The sequence below is a fragment of the Aspergillus chevalieri genome, chromosome 1 (assembly GCF_016861735.1).
Source record: "Aspergillus chevalieri M1 DNA, chromosome 1, nearly complete sequence".
In the NCBI taxonomy this organism is placed as follows: domain Eukaryota; kingdom Fungi; phylum Ascomycota; class Eurotiomycetes; order Eurotiales; family Aspergillaceae; genus Aspergillus; species Aspergillus chevalieri.
In genome coordinates this window covers 3,730,481-3,745,546 of record NC_057362.1, presented here as the reverse complement: position 1 = coordinate 3,745,546, position 15,066 = coordinate 3,730,481, and the positions used below count along the sequence as shown (strand labels likewise).

Below are 15,066 nucleotides of genomic sequence, written 5' to 3'. Positions count from 1 at the left end.
TAACAGATGGTATATAGCCAAACGACAAAGACTCCTTTATGCGTATGCACACGTAACGGTTAGAGCTTGGCCCGGAATGTTCCCCGGACCAGCTCGAGCCCTGATGGTCCATCATAGATCTGTTGTTCTGCCAGACGGGTGTTGATCTAGACTTAGTTAGAAACCGTACACATGGTCATCATGATCATACGCAAAGGCTTACATGTTGAGGTCCCAGCTCTTCGACTCTCTCCACTCCCAGCAACCGCATGCACGTCTTGGTTTCCTCGGCCAGAACTGTCATAGTCAGCATCTGCGACACCTGCAAGAAGGCAAAGGGGTAAAGACTTACTTTCAAACGTCCGCTTGACACCATCAACACCACCAGCACCCAATCCCCAGAGTGCGGGACGACCAACACCCACAGCCTTAGCACCGAGACAGAGAGCCTTGACTACATCCGTTCCGCGACGGATACCACCATCGACCCAGACCTCGAGCTTGTCGAACACCTCGGGGCAGAACTTCCGGATCTCCATCAAAGTGTGAACGGCAGGCGGTGCAGTGTCGAGAGCGCGGCCACCGTGATTGGACAGGATGATGCCCTTGACTTGGGGTGTGTGCAGCGATGCAATGTACGCATCCTCATGCGCTTGTAATCCCTTGAGGATAATGGGTTTGTTGGTGTTCTTGGCCAGCCAGGGGAGCGTCTCTTTCCAAGTGAGCGACGGGTCGGTTCCAGCAAAGAGCTGCTTTCCGACACCACCGCCAGCATCACCGGCCTCTGATTGTTTCTCTGGCGAGCCACCGGCCGGCTTCGGGGCGGATGCGTTACTGCTTCGCTCATCGTCTTCTCTCTTGCCCGGGACAGGAGCGTCGAGCGTGAGAACGATGAACTTGATCGCATCAAGCTTGTTGATGCGCGCCAGCATTGCCTCGCTCTTCTTCCGGTCAATCTGGACATAGATCTGCCATCCGAACACTTGGTCTGGTGCTGCGTCTTTGATAATCTGCTCCGGCGTCATAGAGGCATTGTTGGAGATGACCTGCATGGCACCAAAGCTACGACAAGCCTCTGCAATACCAGCCTCACCTGCAGGATGACCCAAACGAGCCATAGCTGCTGGTGACACAAAGATCGGCATTCCCAGTTTATGCCCCAGGATACTTGTATCTAGATCGCATCGTGTGCAATCAATGAACACTCGTGGCCGTAGTAGGATAGATCGGTAAATGGCCGTGTTAAAGCTCTTGGTAACCTTGTCATCCGACGCAGAGAAGTAGTAAGCCCACGCCTTCTTGCTGACATTCTTGGTAGCAACCTGCTCAATCTCGTCCAGGTTAAGCAGCGACTCCATCGGGGGTGGCCCCTTGTCTTCCTCTGTCGATGCAGGCTCCGGCTGCGCTTCTGGCTTGGGTAATGTGTCGGGGTTGATGGTCCCTAGACATGCTTCGGGCTTGAGGTTCTCTTCTAAAATTCCCGGTGGGTGGATTGGGTCGTATTCTTCGGTGGCATCTTTGCCGGCCAGTTTGAGGATTACTTTGGCACCGCCGGGGTGTTCATTGAGGAAGTCGGTGACCTGAAGGGTTAGCCAGGGATGCGCTTGTATACCACCTGGAAATAAGACTTACATCGTAGACTTTTCCGTATAAAGTCACCCAGCAGCTCTTTCTCGTGTTATGCTTTTCAACTGTAAACCCCCTGTGTTAGCCTTGCCAATGGCAAGATAGGCCGTAACGATTATAGATGGATACCTTCGGCCGCATCGAACACCTTGGCCATTTTGACTTCTTTATGGAAATTTGATCAATTGAATAATAATTTGAAGAGAAAAGGAACAAAGAAATCAAAGATATTTACAAAAAGCGGTGTCGAGAGAAAAGTCGCCTAAAATACAATAAATGCGCTGAATACGGCTTTTATATTTCTCCAGATTCGCCGTCGGAGAACTGGCCGATGGGGAGAAATGCAGGGCGGCGTCTGAGGTTCCCCATTGGGTAATTTGGATAGCCGACTGGCGATGGGAATCAATTCGATTTATGGCGGTTGTTATTGGACGAGAATTGGTCGGAGAGAAGACCAAAAGATAACCGTTTGTATCTTTGATTATCATATGTAGACACGCTGCACGTGAGCCATCAGCGCGTTCAACTTCGCGACTTTTGATCAAATAAAACTACTCTGTATTCACTACTGAACTACTGGCTGTGCTCTACATTTGGTTATTGACACCCTACTCCGGAGTACAGAATATCTCAGAATTCTTACTGGCACTTCCAATACCTCAAGTTATCGCGGTTAAGCTCTTGTGTTTGTGACGTGCGCCATGTTCGAGGTGAGGTGACCATACCCCCACTATTGACACTCTTTATCGTTCTCTTTCATCAATAATCGGGCTGTTATCATTCAAAACTAACGATACTACAGCGTCGCGCTGCTGACCGATATCATCTCCGCCTGCACCGCGCTCGTTCCGTTGCGCTAACCTCCGATGAGATTGTCGAAGTTCGCGCAGCCCAACGTACCTTTGAAGGCGCCTACGTTCGCACCGCCCTGTCCCAATTCTCCTTCGCCCTCGTCGTGCTCAAAATCTTCAGTCGCGAGTTTTACAGCATCGGTGCGCTCTTTGCGGTCTACGGAACGGGTGTGCTCATAATCGGTCTCTTCCGTCGTCAGCAAGGGAACAAACAGTTCTTTTCCGAGGTGGGAGAGGATGGCGTCCACCGTCACAAATTCCGGACAAGTGGGAATGCCGTGGTGGTCCTGACGGTGCTGAGTGTCGCAGCGTATGCTGTTCTTATCGCTCTCACGTTGAAATTAAGTCGCTAGCTGGAGACTGTTTTCGCTACTATTATTTGTTCTACGCGGTAATGACCCTGCGTAACTGCCAAGCGCCAAGAATTCCGCAGTGATACGACGGTCGCCCGCCAGCTGGAGATAAGAACAAGAAGCCGGAGCGGAGGAAGGATGGACATGAGCATAGTGACAACTCTGCAGTGCTGATGGCAGCTTACAGCTTACAATCTTGGCCTACTGCCCGAAGACAGACTGGGGAAAGAGGGAGGGGAAGGTTAAACGAGGGAGCTGACTACGCGCAGTCATTTCTATCTCGGCGTCTCCTGTCCGACACAACTTGTACAGCGGGAGGATATTTGGCGGAACTCCCAAGACCCGGGCTTTAAGGGATACCCAGACGCATCCCAGGCTTCAGCACTCCGAACGAGCTAGGTTGGATCTTTAACAAGCGAGATACTGGTTGCAGGCGGCAAGGGGCGGGTCTGCGCAGGGTTCTGCAGTGTTATCTGACCGGAGTAGCCTGCTTATAAGTATGATAGATACAGCGAAAGTGTGAGAATGCTTGTTGTATAGCAGGACTCCGTAGTTAAATATAAATTCTTGAATCCGAATGCCGATGTCCGGTCTCATCGCGTCTTGACATCATTCTCTCGTGTTCCGCTCCACCCCAATAATAGAGTGACTTCATTTTCCGCATTCGATATTATTATTTGACTACTTGCCTTTGGATCTTTTCTTTCCATCACTATTCTACAGTACTCTTCTACTATCCTGACAAAGACAACCCATTTCTATACAAGTCAGCGCTAATCAGCAAACACTGGTTGCTACTCGTTCACGTGCGATTACTGCTGTCGCCACTCGACCTTCACCCTCGACAAAGCGCTTTGCCATTGTCTCTCAGTGAATTCTCAGCTTTATCTGGTTATTTGAACCTCCTGCTATCGAATATAAATCCGCCGTGGTCAAACAGTTCAAACGGCGTCGTCTAGTCTAGTGGCTTTCTTGAGTCATCCCACTATATCCACTGGACTTTTTTTTCCCCAATTTTTTCTTCCCCTCTCTTTAATTTCTCTCCTCCAGTCAGTGAACTGCTGCATTTTTTCTATTGCTAACTGCTCTCTGAACGGTCTACCTAAGTTCAGAATCCTTTGTTTGCTCTTTGTTTTCATTTTCTTATCGATCTCAGCTTCCAAGAACTGAGTGCGTCCCTGCTTGCTGCGGGGATGGCGCAACATTCTGATATCGCTCGATCGGCCATCATGACCAACGCAGTTGCTCCTGACTCGTCGCGGAACGGAGACAAGACCAACGGCGTCAACGGTCACAGTCTCAGCAATAGCAATGGCAGCGCTGGGACTGACGCGTCGTCGCTAATGCCTCCTCCCAAGAACTCGGCTGGTCGCTCCTCTAATGTCATGCCTACCGATACGCGCAGAGCGTCCAAGGATGGCGTCGGGATTCCGTTGTCCGATACCCCTATGTCAACTGCGCCGTCATCTCCACAGATGTAAGTCTTACTTCTTGCTTTTTCAGCATGCGACCCGCATTGCATGTCCTGCTTGCACCATCTCATTGGTTCTGGAAGGCTTTGTCTCAAGATTGATTGGTCGACCGTACTAATGCGGCCTTTTTCTGACGTAGCTCTGCATCCGTTACCCCTCCCACTCCCGGTCGTATCCGTGCGACAACCCTCGATATCCCCGGTCTGACCAAGTCCAAAGTCTCCCCCGATGGGCGTATCGCGCAGCGCGATCTCGGTGCTAAGCTCGTGATTGTCATGGTCGGCCTGCCTGCCCGAGGCAAGAGTTATGTGACCAAGAAACTAGCCCGGTATCTGAATTGGTTGCAACATGACACCAAGATTTTCAACGTCGGAGAGCGCCGTCGCGTCGCGGCCGGCAAGTCGCCTTCCCCTGCAAAATTTGCTCCTGTGGATAAGCGAAAGAGCTCTGTGCATAATGATTTGGTGGACTCGGTGCGCCGACTGAGCGTCAGCGTGGGGAATCCCATAAACAACTCGTCATCGCAGGAATCCCCAGAGAAAACCAGCACGGATAAGTCTGATGCAGACAAGACAGACACCGACCCTGCCCTCCCGCCGCCCGTTGTGCCTGCGAAGATTTTGGTCAATGGCAAGGAACAAGAGTCGCAAAACGGAAGCGCCGTCGTTTCGCAGTCCGATGCGCCGGAAACTGAGCAGGAAGAAGTGGCGATTAGGGAAGGATCCCCCGAGCCTATGGACCAGACTGCGAATTTCTTTGATCCCCAGAATCAGCGTGCTCTCAAACTACGAGAACAGGTTGCACTGGATACCCTTGATGAGCTATTGAACTACATTTTGGAAGAAGGAGGCAGTGTTGGTATTTTGGATGCGACCAACAGCACAATGGAGCGTCGAAAAGCGATTGTTGACCACATCCGCGCGCGTGCCGGTTCCGAGCTTGGTATCTTGTTTCTCGAAAGCAGCTGTGTGGACGAGGAACTGCTCGAGGCGAACATGCGCCTGAAGCTGTCTGGCCCAGACTACAAGGACCAAGATCCCACAAAGTCGTTGGAGGATTTCAAGAGACGAGTTGCTTTGTACGAAAAATCCTACGTGCCATTGGGCGAATATGAGGAGCGCAACGGAATGGCTTACATTCAGATGATCGATGTGGGCCGCAAAGTGGTGTCACACCAGACCAACGGCTTCCTGTCCTCGCAGGTGGTCTACTATCTCCTTAACTTTAACTTGTCTCCTCGCCAGATCTGGATCACAAGACACGGCGAGAGTATTGACAACCAGCGCGGCCGCATCGGTGGTGATTCGGAGCTTAGCGAAAACGGCAAGCGATATGGCCAGGCTTTGACGCGGTTCATTGACCACCAGAGACGTCAGTGGGAGATTTATCAGAAACAAAAGGACCTATTGAGACATATGCCGCCTCGCCCCGGCGACAGCACGCCTCCGAACCCGTCATACGTTCCTCGTGACCGACCTCGGAATTACTGTGTTTGGTCCTCAATGATGCAGCGAGCCGTGCAGACGGTTGATTCATTCAACGAGGACGAATACGACGTCAAGCAAATGAAGATGCTCGACGAACTGCATGCCGGTGAGATGGAAGGAATGACTTACGATGAAATCCGCGAGAAGTTCCCCGAGGAATACGCGCAGCGCAAGAAGAACAAGCTTTTCTATCGCTACCCTGGTCCTGGTGGTGAGGGTTATCTGGACGTCATCAATCGGCTGCGAACCGTGATCGTCGAGGTGGAGCGGATGACTGACCACGTCCTTCTGGTCACTCACCGGTCCGTGGCACGTGTGCTGTTGGCCTACTTCAGGGGTCTCAAGCGCGACCAAGTTGCTGACCTTCATGTGCCTCTGGGAATGCTGTACATGTTGGAGCCTAAGCCATATGGCGTGGAGTTCAAGGCCTATCGCTACAACCCCGAGACAGAGTGGTTCGATTATCAGCCAGACTTTGAAATGAGCCAGGAGAGTTACTAAACGGACTCTTCGGTTATCACCTTCGCCTTATGAATATTATGATTGATGAAAGTTTTTGTGAATGGCCCGTTCTTGTCATTCTATTCCATCGAATCTTGCCAATGCTTACGATGTCGATGTGTTCTTTTGATCTGTGATACAGACGTTTCAACCTTGCTTTGTATCACTGTTATGCAATCTCTTCTTTTGAAAACCTGCTGGTCTTGACCTCAGTTGCATGATCTTCCCTGAGAAGGTTGTTCTCTTGCTTTATCTTTATTGTCACTACAGCGATGTTTGATTATGCGCATGATATTGGCGTTGGCGTTTTCTTTTCTTATCTGATGGATGGTCCCCGAGGATGCTGCTGGGACTAATGGGGGGACTGTATTTGTAGATTGGGATAGCTTATCAAAATTAAATAAACGTCTTCGCTTCAAGTCTACTTCTCCTCTTTAACCCGGTTAAACACCCCCAAAAAGACATCTGGCTCCTCAGCACCTCCAATCGCATAGTGCCCCTGCACCGTGAAATACGGCACACCAGTCACCAACCTTCGTCTCGCCCGCTCAGCCTCCTCATCAACCTCTGCACCACCCTCATCAGACTCCAACAGCTTCACAACCTCGTCTCTCCCAATCCCAGCATTCACAGCCGCATCCACCAACACCTCCCGATCAGTAATATTCTTCTCCTCCTCAAAATACGCCCTGAACAACCCCTCCACCACCTTTGTCGCCAGCCCCCTCCTCTCACTCTTCTTGTCCAGCTGTCCCGCATACCAAATCACCCGATGCGAATCCCTCGTATTCCCCGTCCTCCCACCAAACCGGAACTTGATCCCATCGTCCTCCCCCGCAGCCGCTAATCGGCCAAATAGCGCCGAGACGCGCTCTTCGCCAAACTTGGAGGCGTAGTGTTGGTGTTTGTCGACGCCGGGGTATTGGGCTGCGGAGGGATTGAGGTAGAAGGCTTGCCAGGAGAGAGTGAAAGTGTCGGAGGGGTGAGTGGTTTTGTGGGATGCGATTGCGCGGGTTAGGCGGCGGTAGCCTACGTAGCACCACTATACAATTCTATTAGTTGGGTGTTTTTGAAGGGGGGATAGTTAGAGGGGATAGGGGGATGGATAAGGAGACGTACCGGACAGACGGTGTCGGAGATGATCTGGATAGTGAAGTTGGTCATGCTGTCTGTATTTGCTTTAACTGATAGCGACTGTGTATACAGAAAATAACCGAATGTCAACTGAGATAGATTCGGCTTTATAGTTATCCTCGTCGGGTATTGAATGGATAAGCGATTTGTCAGCCGTAGAAATTGATGGATTACTATCACATCTTCCTTGTTCTTTTGAGATTGCAAATGCCTGCTATATTCCGCGTGTGCTCTTCTCAATGATACTTGTCAATGGCATCTCTCTGTATACCCGGAAGGTAGAATGTGTTGATACCGTAGCTCTGTCGCATGGAGTTGCGCAGCGATCCCCGCGGCATGACATCATTGCTTCTCCTTGGATTTAATGATCAGCAGTCGTAGTCATGAATAGTATCTGTCAGGGACAACGCTTTTTATTGTCATCGTGGAATCGAGTAGAGGAATTGAGGGAGACGGTCTCTGTTGCTATATCTAGACATCAGCTGATCTGTCACCTGATCCTTCTCGACTTCCTCATTCTTGGATACCCCACTGACCAGGACTGGATGTGCATCCAGCCAGTCCCCAATTCATCCCCATGAACCCTCTCGTCCGCCTCGATGACTGCCTCTGGTCGTCTCTGCACTTCGTCATCCTCAATATCCCTCCCTCCCGTCTCCCGCTGTTTCCCTGTCTAGCGGGTTTGGTCTGGCTCGCGACGCTATCGGGCTTACTCCTATCATGGATCACGCATGGAATGCCTCGCTATCCGGGGCAGATGTATCCGATTGCGTATGTACCTTCTGTTTTATCTGAGAATCCAAGGGTCTGACGGCGTTGATAGGTTCATTTCAGATATTGCTTCTTTCGAATTGAAACCGTTGTTCCTCGTCGGGTCGACGATAACCGCCGTGTGCTTCGTGATCACCGTCGCTGCGGTGCATGTCATGCGTTATGAGCCTGGATTTGCGCTGTTGAAGGCTGCGGGACATCCGAGGATTCATCGCCAGCCTGAATATAACCGTGCGCATAGCACCGACGATATGAACGACAATTCATACGGAACCACTAATGACAGCAACTCCAATAATACCAGTGATAATGACAATAATGACAACGACAATGGCAACGGCCACGAGCATTCAAACTCAAACGAGGTGGACGACGACGACGAAGAAGACACAAATATCACAAAAACCCTCCGCTTTATCTCGCTCCTCTCCGTCTTCGCAGCGTCCACAGCCAGCATCGCCCTTATATTGCTCAGCATCATGGATACCTTCCGCTACCACTCCGTGCATTACTTCTTCCTGCAAATGTGCTTTTCAGGCCTGGCGCTGCAGGCTGCGGGGACGGCGGTTGTGTATGCAAATGAGGTAGTCGGGTTTGTGTCGTTTTTGTGTAATCGGGGACAGTGGATTCATGATTGGGGAAAGAGGAGCATTACTGTGAGGGTTTTGTATGCTTCCCATCTGCTCTGGTGAGTGTGTGGGTTTGTACTGACTTGATAGTGCGTCACTATCAACTGCAGTAATCCTGGTAGAGGTCTTCCTTTGCATGACTTTCATTTTTATTACGGCACCGGAGCGAGTCAATGCGTATCGCAAGGCTGCGATCTTGGAATGGGTTATTGCGTTTCTGGGGACTATTTATTTATGGTTATTTGGGGGGTTCTTCTTGGATAGGTACATTTCCAAGGCGAATGCTTATTTCAAGATGGTCTACTGATGCTCAACAGAAACTTATCACCGGAGAACTTGCCCAAACCATTCCGAAGGGAAATGCACGAGCCGGATCCAGAACACACACCATTAATTGGGAATACTTCTCAGGGAGAGACATAGGCTCACACTCGGGGTTTTGTTGCATTTGGATATATAAACCGCATCTATGGCAAGTGGTTATGATGTACATGATTGGAACGACAGGCACGAATGCAAGGATGTAATAAAATAGACACATTTTTTACAAGTGGCCTAAAGCACCTGCTGTGGTTGCTGTGCCTGGTTCACCAATCCCCAGGAGCCAGCGCCCACGGAAGCCACGGTAGAGTTACCAGGAATATCAGGCTCATGACCCCCTCGAATATGTTTCAGAGTAGCAGAATACTATATAAGTTAGCTTGGTGTCCAGTATTCAAGTGATAACCTGCTGGGTGCACATACCTTGAACGCAAAATTCAACACTAGCGCAACAGCCAAACCAAAACATACCACAATTGGCCCAAACAAATTATCCAAATCCTTCCCACTCCGCTGCCGAATAAGTCTCGCCCGCTTCTCATACATGTACCATCCCCAACCAGCTGAGAAAAGCGCAAACGCCGTGTACACGATAGACAACGCCCGGGCCACATCGTTTTGCTTACCAGCTGCGTTGTAGAGACCCAATGAGAGCGAGGAGAGGAGGATACTGATGTGTAGCCATTTGATGAAGGTTCGCTGGTTGGCGAGCCAGACTTTGCTTTCGACGCGGACGGGACCAGAGTCTTTGATCCAGGTGCCAGGTTCTTGAACGCCGGGTGGGAGAGGGGCGGAGTCGCGGAATGTGCGACTTGAGCGGGAGACGGGGAAGGAGGGAAAGAGGGAGGCTAGACGGGCTATTGTTGTTGTTGAGGGTTGACCTTCGACTCTGTCGGTTTCGCCTGGTTGTTCTTCCTCTTGCGCTGGTGGTGGCAGATCCTGGCGGGGAGGTTCAGGCTGGGAAGCAGAGGCTCTGGGCGATGATGGCACAGCCTGGGAAGGTCTGCTGGTTCGTGGAGAGCCAATGTCGGTGAACCTTGCTCCTGGTGAACCCATAGAAGCTCTGATTCTCGGACTCATTTTGTTGCTGCCTCCCAGGAAGCTTCCGACTGCGATGTCGTCTTCGGCCCGCTTCGCAAGCCGTTCTTGCTCTTGGTGGAAGGCGGTTTCGGGGTCCCGGCGGATGTCATTCTCCAGTTCACCCAGCCAGAAAGGGAAATTGTTGACGTTGTCTTCGAAGAGTTGTGCAACTCCGTGGACAAATTTGGAAAATCGAGGAGCTTCCTTGACCAAGTGAGAAGACATCAAATCATGCACCCACTCAGCGTTAAGCGCATTTCCTCGAAGCTTGATTTCTAGCAGCGCATGCGGGAAGCGGGAAATCTCTCCAGTTCTGATTGTATCGAAAGGGTATTCCATCCGGTTCACGTCGATCTCGGAACGGTGCCATTGATCTGGGTCCCGGCAGGGACGCTCCTCATCAAGCGAGTCTTCCCGTATCAATGCCAGGTCTGTATCAAGTGAGATACGAATTCGATCGTCGCCAGGGATCTGGAATGCTGTGCGAGTGTAGTTGGCCCGAAGCATTGGCTGCAAATCGTGCTTTTTGATGAACGATTGTAGTTCCTCCACGTCCTTTTTAAGCGAATCAGCCTCTACTGACTCTCCGTTGCCCATACCCTCCATCCGGTGAACCTTCTTGTCAAATCGGTATTCGCCAGTGAGAAATTCTTGAATGTGTTTCTGTTTCAATTGCACCTTCACCTCTCTGCTTCGATCTTCATCGGTAACAATCTTCTTCTCCAAATATATAGGCGGCTTGTCCTCCAGATGCCCAGTCCAACGCAATCTGAGTGACCCAGCCTCAGGTTCCCTGAGGACCTTCTGATTGTATAGGTCGAATCGGGGGTTGTCGAAATAGAGGGATGTGATCGTAGGGTCCTCAGTCAACATGTCCAGCTCTTTAGAATTACCAGGATTGTAAATAAGGACCGGCAGCTGCCGGAGAATGTAGGTCTTGACTTCGAGAATGTTATCCGCATGGACCCAGAATTTGAACGACGAATAGGCATCATGACCAAACCGAGGCTCTCCAAGCTCCTCAGGACGGACGGCGCCATGGTTAAGGACCTCGCGAACAAAAGAGTACATCACCGATAATCTGCGGACAAGAGGCGAATAATCCTCAGAGTTAAATGGAAGTTGCGACAACCGCACTTGCAGTAGAGGTTTGATGCGATACCGCGCACCACGCTTGCGGTCATGCTTCTTCGCAGCTTTCAGAAAACCAGTGAAGTTGACTCGGCTATATTTTTCAAGATGATTGACTTCCTTTGTAATGTCGTCCAGCTCCTGAAGAGCATCTGAAGCAATCGCTCTTTTCTCATCCTCGTTCATTGCAGGCGTTTCCTGACCTGTGGTGGGCGCGATTGGGCGCAACTTGGCTTCACAAGCAGAAGTACGCTCTCGGAGCTGCTGAGACGTTTTCACCTGAAAAGCATTGACCTTATCTAGTTGAACGTTGATCAATTCCTGCACAAACGCCTCCTCGTCCTCCTCTGTCCATTGTGTACTTTCCGAATCACTGGCATCTCCGGTAACATCCTGTTCTCGCAAAAGGAGTTTCAGTTTATGGTAGTCGATATATTTACCGCTCCAAGGAGGGTATATCGAGTTCCTCAGCGTCTTTCCGAAACGCATAGTGGTTGAAAACGGTGGGCGACGTCAGTTAGACGACAGATTGATCGAAGGGATAGAAGCTATCGACGGCTTGAGACAGAGCTGGAGAGACGTCAATCGAGTATATCACACTCAAACTGCAAGAAAGACAGCAATCCCAGACGTCAAAATCCAGCACTGCCAGTTTCTATATCTCTGGTCAAAGAAAAAAAGAAAAAGAAGAGGTTAAGGGAATGCCAGAAGTACCAGACTGAAATGGAGCCATGATCCACGCCATGACAAATGCGGTTAGTCTGACTGCGGCACGGAGCACGTGCCATTAGCACTAGCCAATAATCGATTACATGACGTCGCTAGCTTCTCGGAAAGGATGATTCATTGTCCCGAGATAGCGTCGTCGGTAATGGTACTGTATCGGTAATTTCATGACAGATTTACCGATAAGTCCGATACATAGTCCGATAAAGATGCCCGTCCACACTTTCACCTCATCCTCGGCTTTGAGTCGCCGCCATGATGGAGAGCACCCTGTCCAGTTCTCTTCACAATGTGTTGAACGACCTCCATCAAAATCCTTACCCGCATGTTCCCAACCCGCCATTGTGCAAAAAACGTGCCTCCGTGGCCCTGATTCTGCGAGTCCGCCCTGTATATGACCATTGGCCAAACGCATTTTCTTCTCCGTCGCGCAATGATAATACTTCGGTCGAAGAACAACTAGACACCTTCTTTTCTCAGGATTGGGTGCAAAATGGCGATCCAGAAGTTCTATTCATCAAGCGGGCGTCACGCGTGGGAGACCGTTGGACGGGCCATGTCGCGCTTCCCGGGGGAAAACGAGATCCCGAGGACGCGGACGATCAGGCTGCTGCGGTTAGAGAAGCATGGGAAGAGATAGGGTTGGACTTGACAACCGAGGACTGTATCCACGTGGGAAACTTGCCGGAACGGGTTGTTACCATGAGCTGGGGGACTGTGCCGTATGTTATCATAAGAACTTTAAGTATAATGCGCCCTGCTGATGATATTGACTCTAGATTGATGGTCTTATGCCCTTTCATTTACGTGTTGACACGGCCCGAATCGCCTACCCTTAAATTACAACCAACGGAAGTCGCCTCGACTCACTGGGTGCCGCTTAGGGCTCTCTTATCATCGTCGATGCGTACGGTAGAATATGTGGATATGTCTCAGCGTCTAGCGAACCAGGGCGGGTTTATTACTCGACTTGGTTTTAGGTTACTCGTTGGCATGATGCAATTCTCCGCTATCCAATTGAGACCATCTGAGAGTCTGTATTGCAACTCGACGCCAGGATTTATACCTGACGATAGCCCAGGGAGTCAGTCACTGTTTCAGGGGTGGAAATCATGGTGTGTAAACAAACAGGCAGGCTCAAATGATCTGAGGCGCCCACTTTTACTTTGGGGTCTTACCCTGGGTATCTTGGCGGACTTTCTCGATATGCTCCCTCCGCACACAGCCGTACAGCTATGGGACTATCCGACATTTACCCCTTCTGATCTACAGTTGATCGTGAAGCTAGTTACACACAGCTTGAGGAAACATAACATGCTCCAGGTGAAGTCCGGAGCACGGCCTAGCAACACAGCAATGGATAGCCAAACTGCCGCGATGGCTGTGACTGACAATGTGAACTCCCAACACGACCACAATGAAGTTGGGATTGGTGGACTCGGGGTGGGAAGATGCTATGGGCCTTCGGACAAGGCCCCCGACGGCAGAACCTACGCCGTTGGGATCATGCTCCGAGGATATTATGACCGACTCCGAATTGCATTATATGTCTTCTTAGGCTGGAGGGTAGCTATTGGCTCGGCGGCAGCAGCTTATGCGTGCAAGCTTTGGCGGAGTCGACAATAGCTCTAGAGATGTATACATTTGCTGGACAAACCAAACATAGATGTAATAATTGAAGTTGATGGTAAATACAATACAATACCCTCCGCATACCGCCAGGCGGTGAGCGGAGATTGTCAAGCTTAATCAGGATGGACATCAACACCGCGAAAGCATCAACAACCATCAATCAACGATCTTCCGTTTGTCGCGTCGTTGGAGAGCTTTGTTTATTGTTCTAAACCCGTGAAATTATGGTAGCCACCCAGAAGCTTTATCCCCGCGCGACAGTCAAGCGCATTGTCAAGGCTCATGCGAACCGAAATGCGAGCAAGAATGCCGATATTCTGGTGAGTGGTGACCGTCTCTTCTGCATTCGATCCATTACAGGTTAATGGTTACTGATTTTCTTTTTCCAATAGATATTTCTGGATTACATGCTTTTTATGCAGGAGTAAGTCGCACGCACCCCTCGAATGCCACCCAGGGGAGCAACGTATCGTCTTCCATGGGACAGGGTACAACGAAAAGAAAAGGAATAATATGCTGAGAGGGGATTCGAATACAGATTGATGCGCGAGTCGTCGATTCGTTCGCGGAAGGCAGGCGAGAAGCAATTATCCGCAAACAGTGTCCGGAAAGTGACAGAGGTAAGTCGAGCATTCCTGACCCTCCAGTGTCCCGTAGGCAAGGTAGCATTTGAAAAACCGCTGTTCTGACTTTGCATTTGCTATCTTTTCTAGAGGACGCTGCGAAAGTTTAAGGGTTGAGTCACGCAATCCGTCATGGCACCTGTTCTGTCGCCCAATTTGATCTATTGCATGGTATATACGTGAGCATTCTGGCGTTTGTTTGGGCGATTATTGTGGCCCTTTCGCCCAGGGACCATGGGGATAATAATAAGGGAAATATGCCGGGGCGTTATTTCAGAGGTTTCAAGATACCCAATTGAATGTGGTTTTTTTTTCTTCTTAAACTCAAACTATTGAACTTTTTTGACTGCCAGCTGTGGACATATCACATTTGGCCTGTAAATCTGAATGAGGAGTCAGTCCTCACCGTACAAGTAGTGTGTAGTTGTGGTGGCTCAAGTCTCCATCGCGCTTTGTTGTTTGTTGGGCTGCGCGACAAAGGCGGTTCGGAAGAGTTCCACCCAAATCTTCTGCTCTTCTGTCTTGTTCCTTTTCGCTTCCTCTTCCTCTTCCTCTTCCTCTTCTCTCTCCAGACATCAACCACCTCAACTCCTGCGTCTTTCGCGCATCATCCTTAAAAGGGTATTGTAATAACAGTCATATTCTTCGTTCCCCTCCCTCGGCCAAGCTTACTGACAACTGGTTAGTTCTCGACCACATCACATTGCCCACCGACCCCTCTACACCACCTACACATTCACCTTCGCGCAA

The 15,066-nt window shown here is 50.3% G+C and overlaps 8 protein-coding genes across 8 annotated transcripts; 5 read left to right on the top strand and 3 right to left on the bottom strand.

Annotated features, from left to right (window-relative positions):
* Window positions 1–59: 59 nt before the first annotated feature.
* On the bottom strand, window positions 60–1,762 carry ACHE_11291S (FMN-dependent alpha-hydroxy acid dehydrogenase; the record flags this gene model as incomplete). Its single annotated transcript, XM_043275844.1, has 5 exons — window positions 60–146; window positions 203–276; window positions 332–1,559; window positions 1,612–1,670; window positions 1,735–1,762. 5 exons carry the CDS (start codon window positions 1,760–1,762, stop codon window positions 60–62), a joined length of 1,476 nt encoding a protein of 491 aa, XP_043132411.1.
* A 544-nt stretch (window positions 1,763–2,306) lies between these two features.
* ACHE_11290A (uncharacterized protein) lies at window positions 2,307–2,809 on the top strand (the record flags this gene model as incomplete). Its single annotated transcript, XM_043275843.1, has 2 exons — window positions 2,307–2,315; window positions 2,408–2,809. 2 exons carry the CDS (start codon window positions 2,307–2,309, stop codon window positions 2,807–2,809), a joined length of 411 nt encoding a protein of 136 aa, XP_043132410.1.
* A 1,193-nt stretch (window positions 2,810–4,002) lies between these two features.
* ACHE_11288A (6-phosphofructo-2-kinase PFK26) lies at window positions 4,003–6,269 on the top strand (the record flags this gene model as incomplete). Its single annotated transcript, XM_043275841.1, has 2 exons — window positions 4,003–4,286; window positions 4,421–6,269. The coding sequence occupies 2 exons, from the start codon at window positions 4,003–4,005 to the stop codon at window positions 6,267–6,269; spliced, it is 2,133 nt and encodes a 710-aa protein (XP_043132409.1).
* Window positions 6,270–6,690: 421 nt separating this feature from the next.
* Window positions 6,691–7,433, bottom strand: ACHE_11289S (DsbA family oxidoreductase; the record flags this gene model as incomplete). Its single annotated transcript, XM_043275840.1, has 2 exons — window positions 6,691–7,311; window positions 7,389–7,433. 2 exons carry the CDS (start codon window positions 7,431–7,433, stop codon window positions 6,691–6,693), a joined length of 666 nt encoding a protein of 221 aa, XP_043132408.1.
* Window positions 7,434–7,980: 547 nt separating this feature from the next.
* Window positions 7,981–9,226, top strand: ACHE_11287A (uncharacterized protein; the record flags this gene model as incomplete). The annotated part of the gene is made up of 4 exons (XM_043275839.1): window positions 7,981–8,174; window positions 8,227–8,841; window positions 8,894–9,067; window positions 9,121–9,226. The coding sequence occupies 4 exons, from the start codon at window positions 7,981–7,983 to the stop codon at window positions 9,224–9,226; spliced, it is 1,089 nt and encodes a 362-aa protein (XP_043132407.1).
* A 132-nt stretch (window positions 9,227–9,358) lies between these two features.
* On the bottom strand, window positions 9,359–11,824 carry VTC2 (SPX domain protein; the record flags this gene model as incomplete). The annotated part of the gene is made up of 2 exons (XM_043275838.1): window positions 9,359–9,490; window positions 9,548–11,824. 2 exons carry the CDS (start codon window positions 11,822–11,824, stop codon window positions 9,359–9,361), a joined length of 2,409 nt encoding a protein of 802 aa, XP_043132406.1.
* A 492-nt stretch (window positions 11,825–12,316) lies between these two features.
* On the top strand, window positions 12,317–13,687 carry ACHE_11285A (NUDIX hydrolase; the record flags this gene model as incomplete). The annotated part of the gene is made up of 2 exons (XM_043275837.1): window positions 12,317–12,783; window positions 12,841–13,687. 2 exons carry the CDS (start codon window positions 12,317–12,319, stop codon window positions 13,685–13,687), a joined length of 1,314 nt encoding a protein of 437 aa, XP_043132405.1.
* A 230-nt stretch (window positions 13,688–13,917) lies between these two features.
* Window positions 13,918–14,433, top strand: ACHE_11284A (uncharacterized protein; the record flags this gene model as incomplete). Its single annotated transcript, XM_043275836.1, has 4 exons — window positions 13,918–14,013; window positions 14,086–14,117; window positions 14,232–14,313; window positions 14,407–14,433. The coding sequence occupies 4 exons, from the start codon at window positions 13,918–13,920 to the stop codon at window positions 14,431–14,433; spliced, it is 237 nt and encodes a 78-aa protein (XP_043132404.1).
* Between the last annotated feature and the right edge of the window lie 633 nt (window positions 14,434–15,066).